This window comes from Rhipicephalus microplus, chromosome 7 (assembly GCF_043290135.1).
Source record: "Rhipicephalus microplus isolate Deutch F79 chromosome 7, USDA_Rmic, whole genome shotgun sequence".
Classification (NCBI taxonomy): Eukaryota; Metazoa; Arthropoda; class Arachnida; order Ixodida; family Ixodidae; genus Rhipicephalus; species Rhipicephalus microplus.
Window position 1 is genome coordinate 31,417,659 of NC_134706.1, and position 18,617 is coordinate 31,436,275.

At 44.5% G+C, this 18,617-nt stretch overlaps 1 protein-coding gene across 2 annotated transcripts in view; it reads left to right on the forward strand.

Annotated features, from left to right (window-relative positions):
* Ca-alpha1T (Ca[2+]-channel protein alpha[[1]] subunit T) overlaps nucleotides 1–18,617 on the forward strand; it is a 77,454-nt gene that overhangs the window by 41,623 nt on the left and 17,214 nt on the right. Inside the window, exons 14-22 of one of the 2 annotated variants that reach the window (XM_075868922.1) lie at nucleotides 1,956–2,073; nucleotides 2,704–2,819; nucleotides 5,912–6,037; nucleotides 7,284–7,484; nucleotides 14,347–14,546; nucleotides 15,475–15,854; nucleotides 16,524–16,738; nucleotides 17,065–17,153; nucleotides 17,820–18,012. In XM_075868922.1, coding sequence (XP_075725037.1) covers nucleotides 1,956–2,073; nucleotides 2,704–2,819; nucleotides 5,912–6,037; nucleotides 7,284–7,484; nucleotides 14,347–14,546; nucleotides 15,475–15,854; nucleotides 16,524–16,738; nucleotides 17,065–17,153; nucleotides 17,820–18,012 — 1,638 coding nt within the window. The remainder of the gene's footprint in view (nucleotides 1–1,955; nucleotides 2,074–2,703; nucleotides 2,820–5,911; nucleotides 6,038–7,283; nucleotides 7,485–14,346; nucleotides 14,547–15,474; nucleotides 15,855–16,523; nucleotides 16,739–17,064; nucleotides 17,154–17,819; nucleotides 18,013–18,617) is intronic. The other variant, XM_037430370.2, reaches the window with a different exon arrangement.

The following is an 18,617-nucleotide window of genomic DNA, read 5'->3' on the forward strand; positions in this document are numbered from 1 at the left end:
TGAAACTAGCAAGGCAGGGTTTTTTTTTTTTTTTGCCACAAAATGACAATGTCAACTTCCAGTCTACAAAGCAAACTATTTGGTTTTTATTTTTTATTTTTTATAGCACTCGATCGAACAGAACATTGGAAGTGTTAATTGTGTCCTCGACAACACGTTGCAACATTACATTATCTTTTTACAGTGACTGTTATCAAGACCCGCTCACAGTCCTTTGAGTTGCTGACTATGCGGCGCGACTGCAATAAAGTGGCCTGAAGTTACTTTTTGTTACTTCCGTGCTTTGTGAAGTTTATACGCTAGAAAACGCAGAACTTTGAGATAGTTGGTGGCAGACGCGCCTGTACATATTAAAGGGACACTAAAGACAAATATTAAGTCAATGTTGATAGCTGAAATAGCCGCTCAGAAACCTTCTAGTACTGCTTTAGTACAAAGAAAGTGCTTATCTTGAGACAAAATCAGGTTTTAGTAGTCCGCATCACGTTAACGCACTTAGAGTCTCCCGCATGAAAGCGGTTCATCTAACGTCACTATTGCCATGCCCAAGGTTGCCTACCTTTACTGCACGGCTGCCAACACTAGTAGCAACAGAGCGAAAGTAGCGGGAGTTGAAGCAGCAACAACGGCCATTGAAGAATTTTCTGCCGTAGCCTCCGAGATGACAGGCATGCTTGGTTCAATTGGGCCTCGCTGGATGGCACCACCTGTTCTGTTTAACCAGGCGAAAAGGGAATTTTCGAACCAGTCGCGCCATTTCTCATTGTAACCCCAGGCAGTTCTTTTTTTCTCAATGTCAAGCAGAAATGGACAAGCGGCATCTTAATAAGTCTCTCGATGCATGAAAGCTAGTTTGATTACTAGCGATGAATTGTAGTCGGATGCTCTCTAGTTGTCAGGATTATCTCTCAAATGTCCCAGTTGTGGCAGACATAGTGTAATACATTTAGCTTAGTTTCTCGCTAAGTAGGGCACTGCTGTTGATAATATTGCAGTTTTGGACGTTGTCGTACACTGAGCTTTCACTCTGACATAAACTGTTATTTGCATTTAGCGTCCCTTTAACAAGCAAAAAGCTCGAATAAAAGAAGGCTTTAAAGAAAGAAAGGCCCACCCTGTTTACGTGTTTCTTCTGTGGTTGAGACAAGCCTAATGAAATTGAGAGACAACAAAGTCAAGCCATATTACTTGTAGTTATTTGTAGCCTTTCATTTGTATTGTATAATTAGTGTATAGAATATGTGAAGAAATTAAAGTCAATTAAATGACAACTTGACGCCGGCAGGCACCGAACCTGCAACCTTCGAAGGTTGCAGGTTCTAAGTTGTGTATTTGCCCACCTTAAAGTCTTCAAGTACAGACGGGTTCACAGTTAGAGGGAAAACTTTCGTGTGCATTATGTTCAGATTCCGCTCCCTCGCAAAAGCACACTGGCTTAGATTTGCATAAGACTGCTGCTGGTGGACTATTCTGACTCCTTTTGATAGACTAGCGCCATGCATGAATGAGGCCCGCAATATGACAGGTGCTCATCGGGGTGTTCTTTTTAGCAGTGGACGGTACTGTACATATGGTAATAACTACAATGCAGCTGAAAAATTATAAATACTGCCCCTCGTACATTCCATGACTTCATTGGTTTTATTAAGGTTGAGTTGAACGAATGAAAATGAGCCCTCAAATTTTCTTTTTCAGCTTGGTGCCTCTGTGATTGTTACTTTGTGCTCATTGAGATGTGCAGTTTATAAGCTAGGTTTTAAGAGTACAGTATTTGGCCTCAGAAAATAATTCCTCACCAAGGCGCATGTCAGGCACAGCGCCTTCAAGCAAAACAAGCTTTACTGCAGCAAGCGTTACTGAGAGGTCTAGTTTGGAGTGAGTGAAAGCTGCATAGAAAGGCACTGATTGCACTGTCTATGCAACTCAACTGAACGTGTCGCTCTACTCGGCTGCAGGGTGACCGCAAGAAGAGCACGGAGGCTTTGAAGGACACTGCTGACACAGAGGCAGACGGTGATAAAAAGTGCGCCTCACAGGACGCTGAAGATGACCCAAAGGACAACATCATGAAGGGTATACTACATGGGCCGTACTTTTTTTGAAGCCTGACTTTCTTTTCTTTTGTTTCTTTCATCCGTTCTTATGATCATTGGTCAGAACATCATCACCAATACAATGATGCCAGTTTAAATGGCACGTTGAAACACAAAAGCAACTTTCAGTATGCATTCTTTGCCAAAATCCAACAGCAGTGTTTTTCCCAATCCAAGTCCACCCATACGCCGTTTTAAGGTGGGCATGCTGAGAACTATAATGGGCATGATGGGCATGGTGAACGTGTTGAGCATGATAAGAAATTTTGGAGCTATGTGGTGGGTTCCCACCATGTTCTCACTATACTCCCACAGTGTTACCACCATTTTCTCAAAATGATGACACCGTACTTCCTCTATGTTTCCGCCGTATTCTCACTACATCGAGGCAGGTGCGGTGGGATAAGTTTTAAAGTATACCTTATACACCAGGAGTGACTTAATGGGTTAAGCCTTCAAGCTGGCGCTTGTTCTGGTCATTTTCTCTATACTTTATCCCAATTTTAAGAATTTACACTGTAGCCCTTGGATTATGCAAAAGCGACTAATCGAAAAGTTTTGCCTGACCCAGTTACATAAGTATGAAACTGACAGGTGCCATGCATTTCAGAGACGCGGATGTTGTCCCAGCCGGCAGCATGTGGTTGCAAGGCAGACGGAAATGACGAACCGGGACCTTTGCCATGTGTGCCACCCATCATCACAAGAACGGCAGCCACTCCCCAGGTAAAATAAGATGCACTGAAAGGTACAACACTTTATTATAAATGCTAAAAATTGATAGCGTAGAATTTCTCTCACTAAAACAATGAACACACTACACAGTAGTGCAAACAAACAAATCGGTATTTGTCATAAATGCTTTTTAACTGAGCTAACATGCTCGGACAAAAGACAGAAGAAGATTAGACGTGCACAAACTCATAACTGAATGTATAATGGGTGAAAAATTATCTATAGACGGAACAGTATTCCGATGCACAACAGTGCAAAAAAATACGCAACTGACGGAACACAAATGACGACAGCATGCACTGATTGTGTTCCGTTAGTTGTGTGTCTTTGCACTGTAGTGCACCAGAATAATGTACCAACAAGCCCAACTGGCCACTTTAATCAAGAGAGAACGACTTGATGAACCAAGGTAATTGGTCCTCTGAAAGACCGATATGCTGACGTCACAAAGCATCATGTAATAACCACAGCTTTCAATAAGCAAATGTCACCGAAGGTTCGCTTATACAAACGGCTGTAGTGTCTATTCTATATGCATGGTTCCCATGGCGGTAAGGAATCTCAGTTTCATTCACAAGCAGATGTCAACTGTTCCTGTTTCGTTACATTATTAAATGCTTGGCCATATGGAAATCTGAAGAAGAATTTTTGAGATGCTTTTGCAGCCGTACATTAGTAGATCTCATCTGTCCGATGTACACTCGCCCACAAGAAAAAGAAAAATCTTAAACTACCTGTGCAGGCTCTCTGAATAACCTTGCCCTGTGTTCAGCAAGGCAAGCAGGACTATGATTTGGTTTCTTATTTAATCACATTAATTACCCTAACGCACAAGTGCCACCTTTTCTGGGGGGCTGAAAACACGATGCTAACCCAACAACGTTGCACTACACTACTCATATTTTCTGGTGCCTAGTATGTACGTCAACAAACTAGCCAACTTGGCGTTCTACTTCAAAGAAACATTTTATGAACATTTTACATGGAAAGCCCGCCAGGCTAATTACACGAACAATATAAAAAAATGCCAGTGTAACACAGTGATTGCAATGAGATGCGGAATCGACGATGTCCGATTCACCATGGGGATAATTCCATAGATCCTCCCAAAGGGCTTCTCAATCCGCGCAAGACAGCCAACCCTCTGCAACCAGCATGAGCGCCTTTCCTCATGGTTTCGCACATACTCGCTGCCAAGTAGAGGCACCGCTGAAGTGCATCGATGCACGTAGCCGAAGGGAGTGGAACCAAACGAGGGCATCGAGGCACTCCAGCGCCACTAGCATCATGGGAACACAGCACCATCTCTCCCCTTTGGCGCCTAAGCTGACCTGAGCTGGGCGAGTGTTCCGGGATAAAGTCAGCCCGCCGGACTCGAGGGCGCCATGCAGTAAAAGCAGCAGGTCATAGAATACGAGCACCTCCACAGTTTCTTAGATACAAAGCATCTTATGAGCTATATGGCGGCGTCCACGCTCCACTGCACATCCCCTCGCCTCTTTTCTCTCCTACGCCTTGCAACGCCGACCTCTCTCCCCTTGCAACGCCGACGCAGGCAGCATCGCTAATCTATCTTGAATTCCAATGGCGGAGCCGGAGCAAGTTTCCTCGCTCCTTTTGGGGCAAGTGTGCTCCAATGGCAGAGTGAGGGCGGGAGTCAAGCGTTGTAATGAGAGAGCTGGAGTAGATTCGGAGCGGTAGCGATTCCACGGAGCAAAAAAAGTTGCTCCACCGAAATCGGCAGAGTAGACCGGCACTCGGCGTGCCGTACTCCAGTGACAATGATGGGACGGGATGTTTGAAGGCTGTGCAAGATCCCCCTAATATGTTCGCCCGCTTGGGGGGTGCCACCGCTGTCGCGTTTTGGCAGTAATGATGGACAATGTAGCCGACTGGGCAAATCGATTCGTTGTAGAACGACAGCCAACATTTGCATACGAAGAATACGACAGTTGAATCAGCGGGAGTGAATACTACACGCAAGATATTCCGGGAAACTCAAGGACTTTCGCTTCTACCTTACTCCTCATACTTGCTCTGGCAGCGCAGATTGTATTCCAATGGCAGATTTGGAGGCATTGCTCAACGCCAGAGTCAAGTGCTCGCTCGCAGAGTTAACCGGCTGCTCCTACTCCGCTATTGGAATCCGACAACAAGCTCGCTCCCCTCCTCCTTTTTACTAGGCATCTTTCCCGCAGCTTTTACACTCCCATTGCGCATATGCATCCTCTCATCTTCTCTCTCCTCTCCTACGCTGCCCTCCCTCTTTCGCCTCGCAACGCTGATGCAGGCAGTGTCTGCTTACAAGTTCTTTGATTGAAAAACTGCTCACGCTGCACAACCATTCACTGGCAACCTCGTATATATAGGCACTGGATGTTCACCCCCAAGGTAATGCCGAAGGGAGATTTCTCCTGTGCTTTGTTGGACAAAAAAGATTCGCAGCATACGCGTTAACTAAAAGCGGACTGCGGGTCTCTGTGCCCAATCGGCGTCTGCTGTCTCTCATTGCCCATTAGCAGTGATTGGCATGTTCCAGTGGAAAACACTGGCTCATGACTGCGTGTTTTGTGCCTCTCCAGGTTCCTACGCAACACCGCAATGAGCACCGGCGTCATTGCCGCCGCCGGTGTAAGCACGAGCACTCGCTGCTTCACACCTACACATGGTTCCTTTCAGCGGGAAATGGTGTAATTGTTCTTACAAAACTGATCTCCCTGCATCTCTAGCATAAAGGAATTACTTCGTTGAATGTGTATCAGGGATTAAAAGAGGCATTAGTAGGCATATTCGAAATCCAAGCTAAAATATCGGTATGTACAATGTTATGTTACGAGAATGAGATGATTACTTCCTAGAGATCGGGAAGGTCTCGTTTCTTTTCTCTATTTTTGCATATTACCTTTTTTATATACTCTGTAATATACTGTCTATATGCACTCTATATCTCGTTCTTGTATGATAATTTATTGTTAGACTGTTGGAACAACAGGAACAGGAAGTTGCAACAGGAAGTTACCCTTTTTGTGGTGCATTTTTTATGCATGAACACACTCTTTTCTCCGCATATCACGTACATCCAGGGATCCCCAAGTGCAACCCTGGAGATGCCCTTGCGGGAGTTCGGCAACCGCCTGTCACCACTTACTGCATTATATGTTCCGCCATCATCGTCATCTTACTCATCTGAAACATCTGGACGAATCACGGTAATATATCTTACTCTTTTCTTGTAGATAAAGAATGTCTTGAGGAATATTGTACATCCACGGTTATGCTTTTTTTTATGATGGCCACAGAAGCTAAAGAATCTTGGCAAGTGTGACGTGAGACTTGCCTTTCCAGCCATGATGCACGAGTCATGCGAGAGATGTGCTTCGGTGGTAGTACATGACGACGATAGTTGTCATCGATGATGCTCTAATGAAGTTGGCGCATTTGAATCATTAGATAGAGTAATACAGCTTGAAGCAAGTTTGGTGGCATCAGTGTGGAGCCATTTCAAGTTCCTCCCTAAGCAATTATCTTGCGAATGCAAGAGGTGCATATAAGTATTCTTGCCAAATATTTATTACACTAAGCTGCATTTGACCGTGCCTTTTCTTCGCCCACGTAACAGCCTTCGCTCTGTACACCAAAAGTATTGTATCGCTAACGTACGCAGTGAGCCAACCTGCTAATGTCTTACCAACACATGTAAAGAAAGCACCTAACAGGTAATTCCAATCGAATAAGCTCTTTTCCCAGTATACTCATTCGCACATCAGTCTTGCGACCGAAGGGTTTCAGCGTGTCTTTTATCATGTTATAGGCAATAGAGTTGGAGTATAATGCCAGGTTTTTCAGAGACGGTGCCAAAGTCTCGTGGTGTTTTGTCTAACCACAACACCTTGCAGACATGTGCTGGTGTTAAGGGGTGTTCTTATCGAGAAAGAAACGCTCAGAGAGACAACACCTTGATGATTTCAGAAGCATTGATGGCCATCTTCTTGTACATTTCATCTTGGTACATTTCACCGCTATTCAAGACTGCCTTGCAGCTAAAACGTTTCCACCAGAAGCAAAGTAAAAAAAATAACAGCATATTCACGAAGTGAATCATGACTAGTGGACAAAACTCCAGGGAATCATTAACACCCGTAAATTGCCAACTCAATCATGCATAGACATGACAACACGTGTGTACAGTATATACAAAGTTGTTTAATAATCGCAATGTGCATATGGTGCTGAGATGCCCATATGGATATCCATATCATATGGATATCTATATGGGTATCGATATGCCTATCCATATGGACATGGCTATCCGTATGGATATGTATCCATGTAGGTATCCATATGGATACGGATATCCATTGCGTGTCACGCCGAGGGACAGCAGACATGACTCGACCCTAAGGAGCTCCGCCCCTAAAAGTGACGAGCAATTCGCGTTTTCCTCCATTCTGCCAGCCCTCAGCGACGCCGAGACTCTCCCGCTCCCCGAGCAACCGCAGCTCATCTAGCGGCGCGGCCGCTACGGGGGGCGGGGCAGCTCTGTTGCCCGTGCCCCGACCAGCCAGCGCCTTCATCCGCAACGACGTACCGAGTCCGGGCAATGGGCGACGTCGGAGGCGTAGTTGCGTCAGCCCAGCCCCAGCCCTTGCACGCAGGGTAAGTAAAATCACAGAATGTGACTGCAGGAGCGGGCTGTCCTGGCCTTAGGCTGACTGTGCATTCTGAAGTTCTGTTTGGGGGCATACACTAGAAAGATGCAGTTGCAAGAGATCCTACAACAGAATAAAGTCATCACATTTCAGTGTAATGTTTGCCCAAATATTTTACCTGTATTCGTTTGATAGGCTGCAACGCACGATCATCATACAGATTTGTACTCCGAGAACAGTCAGGGCTATATATTCAGTGAAGTAGTGCAGTGGAAGTCCTTTGAACCATTCTAGACTGCAAAGCATGATAGCTTGAGTATGAGGCTTTGTACTCTTGTGTAACTATGACTGGGATCGAAACTTGGAGTTGCGATAAAATCCTACGTCAGTACTGTCTCCATTTACCTGTTTTTTTTTTCTGGCAATCTTTTTTTATTTCACCAATATTACCCACAGACTTTCCAACCTGCAGCTTTGACATGAAACCAGACTAAGTGCCGCTGGAATAAACTAGCCTGAAAGGTGTGGTAGACTACAAGTCCTCTGACAAATTTTACCTTGCAGAGCATGATACTCAGCGATTCCCAAGCAGGGTAATGTAATAAGGCCTACAAGCTATGACCTGCTGAAATGTCAACAAGACAGATGCATAAAGCACTGAGAAAATTGCATAGCTAGATAACCACGCTTTTACTTTCTGCGTTGGGTGTCACAGTGAGTCATTCAGTCAAAACGGATTGCTTAGTTGGCTGTCTGCTCACATAAAACAAAAGTTATACTTATAAACACATAAAAGTTAGAATGTATGTCTGGTGATGCATCACACTGGAGACTCGTCGAACAATCAACCAATAAGGAACCACCCCTGCCAAGCATTCTAGATAAAATTCGTTATTCTTAGCAAACACCATAAATGGGAAGCAAGGAAGAATATTGAATTCTTTAAAAGCTTAATTATATCCTGCTTGATGGTTAAGGAAAGCATATTAAAGTAAGTTTGGTACATAGGGCAATAGCTGATGTTTACACTTGCGGGTTTTGCAACTTTGGCGAGTTGGTGAAATTGAGATTAATGTGGACCCATCGATTCAGGACATCAAAAAAACTTAGATTCAGTTCATAAAAACAATTATGCTTCGCTACATGGAAGCTCAGCAGAGCGATACATACAATAATGAACTTCGTTAAGAAAGTTACCTACTACACTGGTCTGGCTAGCATTACAACACGAATGTGAGTACACGCTCTTGCCATTTGAATATGCATAGCCTGTTCGCAAAGGCACTCATTTATTCTTGGCTGCGTGCCTTTCGTTTTTCTTTGCGTGTATATTTTCTGCTGCTGCATGATTCTGAGTGGCTGTGTGAATCGTAAGCGTTCTTTTATTTCGCTAATTGTTTTGTTTTTTTCTGCAGCGGTGACAACATTGAATTGAAGCCGCCAGTGTCAACTTGTGCAGGCGCTTGCATGAGAGCGCGTGGTTACGCCGTGCCTGCGCAGTTCTGTTGACACCAAGTGCAGCTGCACTGCTGTTGTGATCAAATAATGGCTTGCTGGTTGCGAATCGCCACTTGGTTCAGGCAGCTACTATCACTTGCCTCACTAAAGTGGGCTTACAATGCATCCAGTTGTTACTTCATGTACCTAATGTAGCATTAAAATTCGAATACGGAGGTATACTCTGCACTTTTGGTACACACATCATGATTTTTGTGGGCTATGCTATATAGTTACAACTATTAGAGCTGTTTTGTATATCACTTTCACATCGACTACAGTGATAGCTGTGGACTTGGGTCCATGTCGTAGTAATTTTGGTATATGGCATCATTTGTAGTAGAAAGGGGGGCGATTTTCAGCTGACTTCGAGAAAAAAGGGTAAATTCTAGGCCACGCGTGCTGCCTTATAATGTGTGGCTCGCATATTCTCGGGATACCCGACTATCCATCAGCAGCGTTTTTTTTTTACTGTGGTCAAGAAGTCTTGCAAGGTGCCTTTAACTAAAATCGTAATCTGCCATTGCCAATGCAATGCACAGTTTTTGGCACAGGGACAACAATATTGCTATTCCTGATGCAGCAGTACGATTATAGCAGAACTAAAATTAGCAGCACAGGTTACTGTGGAGTTTAACTGGCGTCAAACAGTGCAAGTTAACTACGCTTCTGACAGCTTCACAACACAATTATTGTACCCTTCTGATTCAGTGCCTCCGGCTCTGTGCATAAAGCTGTGACAACATCGCAAATCACATGCTTTGACAGTTGAGCAATGAATGTGGAGTCGCGTTGTAATAATCGTCATGTTTGCAGAGATAGCAACATTATAGCATGTTATGTAAGTGCCAAATAAAGAATCGTAAGTTGCAAAAATAAATTGGCAGCACTATACTATGGCCTTGCTCATGGCCCAAGTGTTCCTCAGGGTGCTAAACTGCATCATTCGATCAGCTTACCGCAGCGTTATTCTGTAATAAGCTGCTTGACACAAGCCAACTGGTCTATCGTCCACAAGAGAGGCACGTAACTCTTGTGGTCACCACAGCAGTGCAGTATGAGTCTTTGAATTGTCTTGTGGTGCAACTTTCGAGTTTTATCTTCGTATGCCTTTGCATGTGTTTCTTGTGTGCCCTTTTTTTACCATCGCCTTCTTTCCTTTTGAGCTCTTCTTTAGTAATGGACACAAGCACAACGCTAGTGGCGCCACCTTTCCGCACAGAGACAGATCCGTTTTAACGGTCACTTGAAGCACCTACATCGTTCGTTTTTGCAACAGTGATCAGTGTCAGGCAGTAATGTTTAACTCAGTGCCCACACATCAACCAGAAACTCCTTGAACTTCGTGTTCCTCAAGCAGTTCTTTCCCAACTTTAGGTCTTTCCCAAAAACTATCGTAATCTTCAAATTTCCCAACAATTGGAAAAGATTCACTTCTCTGTCTTAATCTCTAATAAGTTATTGGTTTAATAATTGCCATTCTCTAACTTTCATCGAACAAGCTTTCTAGTGCCACATCACCTTTTCGTTCTAAAGAATAACCATGCTATGTGCAGTCATGCTGTTAATTGATTAGCTAGATGTGTGTGCTCAAGGCTTTTCTAGCTCCTGCTTAGCTGTCATTATTCCTTAGGCCAGCGAAATGGAGGTTCTGTAACCAGCCCAAGCTGTCGAGCCGAACCAGCAGTAGTTGGTGAAAGTTACATACTCAAGCCATAATAACGCAGAGCTTGACACCGTTTCTTCAGCGTCCCAGAACCAACAAAGAGCAGCGTACAGGCAGTTTCAGCCCATTCAGTTCTAAAGCTGACAGTGCCGCAAACCAGACAAAAGTTCCTGCCATCAGCACTCATATCACCTTGTCACTTGTTGCGAGCTTCCAAACATCAAAAAAATTAGTTTCGAATATGCACTGCAGCCCCGCATATGAATCAATGCCACTCTGCTTCTCAGATGCTCTGCACATAGTTCACACAAGCGTCACCGGCATAACCTTCCTCACGAGAACACCTCAACGCCAACGTTGTCCGTCAACGTGTAGGCGTGAAAGCTTTTGCATTTTGTCTGCTGCTTCCATTTTTCTGCTTGTCCCTTTTTTTGCTGTGTGCATTTTTAGGTGTGGTGTGTTTTCTCTCTCCGTATTTTTGGATGTGTGCCTGGAGGCTTCCTTGTGCTCCTCCAGGCCTATGTGAATTTGTGAGTGCATCGACAAGACAGGCAGTTCACGTTCATGGTCATGTGCATGGCGCTCTCCATCTCTTCGCATCGCATATTTTTTTCTCGCTCCGAATTTTCTATATTTGCTGCATACTTTTTTTTCCTTATGATCTTGCTGTTTTTTTTTTTTAGGCTGGGCTGCCAGCTCTGCAGCAAAATTCTGCAGCTTTGGCATTGTCTGTCTGTGCTTTTCATGTGGCATTCTATAGTTCTGTAATGCATTCACATAGAACGAAACTGCAATTTTAATGATAATGGGACACTGCATGCAGCTTTCGATAACCCACCATGAGTTCGCTAAAAGGTACTCGCACAAATATCAATAGTACCTGATGTTGTTAACTAGATCAGAACTTGACTGTGACGGATTAACAGAAACAAAATCTGCATCTTAATGTTTAAAATTCAGCATAGGGAATGCAGATTGGTCATCAATGATTGCTTTGACACAGAGCATAGAAAACAAGCAATGTGGAAATCACTGTTACTTAAATTTAAAACCGCTACAACCATGAAAAAACTTACGTCTTGATATCCATTATAGTGTAACGTACATAGTGACTTAGTAGGAAGTTGTGTATATACATAATCTAAGAATTCCAGTGTCGCTCAGTATTCATTGGCTGACAAGTCGGTCTTTAAGCACAGAAACCACAACCATAGCATTAGACCTCCCTTGATCCCATGCAAGTATACGAGTTCAATAAGAAAATTCGTATGAAAGATATGAATCGCTTCACTTCAATGTAGAACTGTAGCTAAAGTTGGTTCACAATCTAAGATCAGTCCTTCTAAGCAACCTTTGGGTAGTTAAATTTCTGAATAAGATAAAATCCAGGCCGAAAATCCAGCACAAAAACGAGATAACACATTTGTTAAACGTGTTTCTTAGTGAAATGTCGGTTTGGTTGTGTTTCTAGACATAGTAATGTGCTTATTCAGGAAATGCATACTTGCTATGACAGGAGTAGCTCGGTACGTGCTTATGGAGATACAGCTTGAGTTTGGCATTATGATTTGTTTTTTTACTAGGTTACTGTATTAGTAATGCTCAATTGCAATTTACAAGGCCTTGAATGTCATAGTCAGACAGAATGTGCCAAAGCTCACAGCCATGACAACGCGTTTTTAGATTGTTTCACCTGTTTCTCAAGGTGCAACTAACACAAGTAACGACACTTAGTAGTCAAGTAGATGCTTTGAAACCCTTTATGCTCCAGTCAGCTTCTTAGTTCATGCCACATTGGTGCGCTCAAGTAGAGCGAGGCATCGCAACGCTTGAAGACCTATCATCTTTCCTCATCTGCCACCACAAGTTTCTTGGTACTTTGAATGTGGGAACCACCACCAGTAATCATCACACATGCCTGAGGCGTGTGTGATGATTAGCATGCAGTAGCGCAAACCAGGCGAACTCCGAGAAAGCACGAAAAGATCATCTGGTATTGTCACTTTCTTAAGAGTCGATTTTCTTTAAACCATGAATGGCAAAGTGCCCGAGCATTAGTGAAAATGGCAAAGTCCGAATCAACAGTTCGGACGCTGAGATTGCAAAGTTAAGTGCAACAACATTTCGAGCGCGACTAATTGAGACCACAATTATGGCATGTTTACGCAATGTAGATCCAGGCCATTTTAGGCCGTTGCATTTTAATAATCATCTACATGCTACTCCTGGCACAAGATGCACACCAGAAAGCAACATTATGATGCAGTTACTGTCCTAATTCATGGCGCATCAAAAGCGTGCCACTCAATTTTTTTGAAGTTTTCCGATCAAGTACTTCTTTGTTATAATTTGTCAACGACCATTTGGAAAACTGGAAGGGATTGCGGACCGACCACGAAGCAAGATTGTATAGGAGGTGAAACTCCAGTCAGCGCAGGCTACTAGATAATGCCACAAAAATAGCGTCAGAACGGCTGCTTCTCTGAGGCCACGGTGCATCTTGCTCCGTATCCAACGAATGCAACCCAACAGGAGCAACACATGCAACCACTTGTCTTTGCATTCCTAAACGGCGGCAATTCCCTGCTCGTCTGCTAGGCACCGCCAGCAAGGCAGTTCCTCTGCGAGCTTGTAACTTTATCTGGTGGCTGCAAGTTGTGAAATTCCCTCTCTTAAATATTTTTTTCTCCGTAAAATTGTGGTTTCTTGTAATATTTACCAAAGGAAACTGCGGCGCTGCTCTTGTTCAGCTACCATGGGTGCTATTTGGAACTCCGTGATATTCAGTCATGTTGTCAAAATTGGTAAATTTTGGCCCACAAGGGTGCTGCGACCTTTCTGATTCGCTTAAAATGCTGCCATTTCGACGTTTGACAGTGTCCGCAGGAAAACGACGGGTAGTACGTGGACTTGCCTAGTCTTTGGGCTTGTGGCCACGAACGCACTTGCGGCTTCACTTACTGTTGAGCTTCGGCTTTTGTTTCGGACAAAAGAAAGCCTCGTTACGAACCCCACAAGTTGATTTGAATCGGTGAGTCAAATATGGTCAAGGTGGTGAAGTGGAACAGCTGAACTCTTGCTGAACTTCCTCTCGAGACGAAGTGGCGGCAGGCAACATGGAGGTGAAGGAAAGAAGCTGAGTCATTCCCACACTGGCTTTGGACATGGTGCTATTATGGACATGGTGAAATTCGCCTATGTGGTCAAACTCTGCCATTTTTCAACCATGTTTGGCCGATGGCTCCTACACCCTCTTTAATTGACTTAAAATGTCACAACTACCAAATATTACAGCATGGCGGGTTTTATTGACAGTGTAAAGACTAGCACCCTGAAGTGTCATGTGTCGCAGCTCTTATGAACACTAGCACTAGATTTCTCTCTAGCGTAATATTATGAAAATCTACGAGTTTGAGCAAGCAGACAATAAAATGGACCTCCAAATACTGCCAGGGTTGATTTCAGCACTGCTTCTCTGACAGCCTGGTTTGCGCTATAATCATATTCCCCGGTCGAAAATGTGCAACTGCTAATCCAGCAACCGGTCCTGCTAAGGTGCAACAAAGAGGCCCGCAAGAACAAACAAAACACACACACACAAACAAACAAAAGCAAACACCTTCTTTGGAAAGAAGAGTGCGGACGACTGAGCGGCGCCACTGGCGTTGTGCACACGCACCCCTTCCCGGTCCTCCCTTACCCGTAGGGCTCCCCTCCACCGTCGCCTCCTGGCAGCCCTCTAATCAAACTCCACCGCCAGGGAAGCGGGTCAGCGAACGGTCGGCGTCGGTCCTCGGCCGACTCCGACACGGACTCTCTCCTGGACGCCGAGCTGACCAGTTCCCAGGACTCCTCCTGCCTGCTGGTGGTCTCGCCACCGCTCAACAATGTGATCGTCGGTCAGAAGTGAGTTAAAACATGCTGCTCACACCAACACATTCCATGGTAATGAAATAATCATAGAACAGGAAATGTCGCTTGAAGAGAGACTGATATAAAATTTCAGTTGCTGTTTTTTTTTTTTGACAAATTAAAGGCCAAGCCCTTAAGGGGCTGGATAAATGCACTGATAAGCGTAAATGCGTCTTCAAAAATTAATTACAAGATGTTCCGGTGATTCCACTCGCTACTAGGTATTGCCCAATCTAACGAAGATAAATGGTACTCTATTGTCAGAAGCCTCATCGATGGGGATCAGTTCTGGACCCACGATGCGATGGTCCGGCTCAGGTCCGGGGCAGTCAATGAGCTCACTTATACCAAGCGTCACACGAAACTTTGTCATATGAATCAGAAAAGTTTCTAACTTGCTCGTTCTTGTAAAGTTGTCCCCACGTCTTCTTTCGAAATCATAGAATACAAGTCCATGAACGTTCTGCCTGTGCTAACGTTCAACCAAATGTACCACAAACACATCAGAACAAAAAAACTGAGAGGCTTGCTTCTCTCTGTGCTAACCTGTACCAAGAGACCAAAAGATTAACATCGATTGTCAAATAACTGACGGTTTCTTCACAGCCAGGCTGTAAACCTAGCGAGAACGCAAAAACAACATTGTAACAGCTGCGAAAATGTGTCTTCATCATTCAATAACTACATATTCAATATTCGATATGGTTCATTTCGCTAGAGTACTTTGAGTGTATATAATTCACCTATAGTTGGATTCGATTTATTTTCAGCTCAATCCCATAATTTACCATTCGAAACACACTCCTGAATAACAGATTGGAAGGTACATGAGCCAGAGTGTTACCTTGTACCGCATTCTTGACTACGAATACGAATACGCTGGAGTTGTATGCCAACTCACCGTCTCTTTTCGTTGGTACAGCGGTGGCGGAAGCGCATCGGCCTCTGACCACAGTCACTGCAATGGCGGTGTGCTTCCGGGTCTCAAGAACGGCGCTAATGGAGCCTCCGTCAACAGCAACAACAACCACAACAACAGCAACAACCACCACCACTACGGCAACAACAGCGCCCACCGGCCAACTAGTTTACCCAAGCGTCCCAATGTGCTCGCCAAGCAGAACAACATGGCAGCTGCCGGGTGCACGAGCGCCTCGCCTCGGAACCACGAGCCCGTTGACGAGCGAGCAGAGGCGGCAGCTTATCTGGCCCAGTCGCCCACCGTCATCACTAGTGACTCCGGTGGGCGACCAACGTACATGCCGCTTAGTCGGCAGAACTCCATACAAAGCCAACACGGAGGTGGGTGCAAGTATTATGTGACATCAGGGGCAGCGCTTATGACCAAGATATAGTGGGTTATTACCTAAGAAAAATGTAAAATCAGCCAACAGCTATTGCTGTCCCTTCCACAGAGAACTTGCATAAAAGAAAATCGCTAGTGATTTACCAGTGTCTTTGCGAGCCGTGACAACTCATTAAAGTCAAACACCATTCCTGGCTACTATCGTCTTCGTGAGTTACAACTCTCCAACATAAACGTCACTTGAGGAGAAAGCAGTGCTAGTGTCCTGGCAAATCGTCACGACTCACTAATAAGAAACATGAACCCAGGAGGCAGCCTTGCTAATACCTAGACGAGTCATCAGAACTCGCTATGATTTATAATAATAATTGTTAGGGTTTAACATACCAAAATCATTATATTATTACGAGAGATGCCTTCGCATTCCTATGGCATGTTTAGTGGAGTGCTCCGGAAATTCTGACCACCCGGGTTTCTTTAATGTGCACCTACATGGGCATCACGCATTTTTCCCCTCCATCGAAAATGCTAAAAAATGATTTCAGGAGAAAGCAATGCTAGTGTCCTGGCCAATCACCAGGTCCCACTGATATGAAGCAAGAGTTCAAGTAATGCTATATAGTGTCTCGGCGAGTCGCTTCAACTGATGCCAAACACCATTCCAGGAGGAGGCGGTGCCAGTGTCCTGGCGAGTCGACACAACTCACTAAGTGGCTCGGGAATCTCCTACGCCGAGGCGAGGCACAACTCGCTCCTCGTCAAACCCAGTGGCAAGAAGATCAGCACCGAAGGTGGCGCTGTGCTTCACGTCAAAGTGGACAACACTGCCGCAGCTGCGGCAACTCTGGTCTATGGCGAGCGTGTCGTGAACGTGCCTAAGGTCAGTACTGCGCGTTATCACTCTCCTGTCTACCACGACAGTGCATGCCCCAATACCGCAAACCGAAACTAACATCTCTTTAAAATAAAGCTAGCTTGTTTTCTAAAGTCTGTGATATCCGTTCCATATTTTGAAATTGTGTTAACCTTCGTGCCCCACTTGTAAGCTTTTCTTGCCGCACCTGACTGGAAGATTTTGATGATATGTTCATAGCAGTGTTTCTGCTTGATGTGTTCTCCCAACAAACCTGAGGATGGCCTGTTTAAATCGCGCAGTGGACCGCGAACGATGAACTCATTGCCCTATTCTTTCTTTTTCTCTTGCAGCTTTGCTGGTATTTCGAACCGCAGTGGTGGAGATGGTGCTTCGAAAATCGTCAGGATTATGCACTGTTTTTATTCCCACCAGACAGCAAGTGAGTAGAAGTCCCAAATGTGTCGAGTATATATGCTGGTTATTGTGCGCAGTAGTACCTCGCTGCTACGTCTCGTAAAGAATCGCATACAAAGTGAACATGCAATCCAGGAAAACGTAGCATCCAACAATTCAAGCGTTTTTCGTAAGGAGTTACAGACTGACAAAGAGTTCTTCATTGTTGATTTTTTTGTATGATGCCAAGTTTTACGTGAGCATGTTTGAGCGTAACCTTATTTCCCATAACTATAAGGCTGCCACATCTCAGCAGCCGCAATTACTTTTTTCATGCATGGTACAGAAACATATGCGTTGGTGTGCCATCAGTCTCCCTCACTGATAGTAGTTCACTTGGATGATGGACTAGCTGTTGCAAATATGGAGTAATAAAAGCATGCCAGTATTTGAATGATATGTTAGCCAGTCTTAGGCACTTCCTCCTGCTCATTGAACCTAGCCGCATTTTGCGCTTTCATCCACCTTGAATATGAAGTTGGAAGACAGTGTTTTGTTTATTCTTTACGTCAACTCGTAGTAGCAAAAACAGTAAAAGGAACACGCAATAGGAAAACCAACCATTTACAACACAGAATGATGCCAGATTTGTTATTGCATTATCGGGCATGTCATTATCAATCTGTTCGACTGTACCACCTCACCCTTGCAGAGTGCGCATGTACTGCAATCGGCTGACAGACGGCCGCTGGTTCGACTACACAGTTCTGGCGTTCATCGCACTGAACTGCATCACGCTAGCCATGGAGCGGCCAAACATTCCCCCGCGTAGCCTTGAGCGGGAACTGCTCATAGCTGCAAACTACACCTTCACGGTGGTATTTGCATTCGAGATGCTCGTCAAGGTAAGCGTCAAGGGTCGTCGATTGCCGAAGCAGACCAGAGGCTGGACATTGTAAAATTCAGCCATATTGTAGAATTCTGCAATGTCGGCATTTTTTAAGCCAATCAGGGAGGATGTAGCAGTCCCTTGAACCAATTGGAGTAGGCAGCATGGCAGAGTTCGAAATTGTTGGCAGCACCCCAGGCCGACGCTGCCATATTGTAATATTTTGTAATGGTAGTATTTTAGTGCAATCAGAGAGACTGTAGCAGCCCACTGAGCTAGTCAGAAATCGCAAGATGGCGAATCTGATAATATGGCGGAATTCGACAGTGTATACAATAGCACCCCAGGCTGAGAGGTCGTTCTTCTCTGCTTTGGCCATATGTGCCTGTTGTTTTGTTTTGTTTGTTTATTGCACTAAATTAACATAGTAACAACCTTTTCAGTCTCGCGGTACTCCTCAATTAGGAACTTCAACTGCTTCACAGATGTTAACTCTCAAGACATCGTTTAATATAATCGCACCGGATATAAAATCCAATACATGCAGAAACGAGTGAAAATAGTTGCATTATTATTGCCAGATTTAATAAATAATGACAGCACCTTAGTCAACACCTTCAT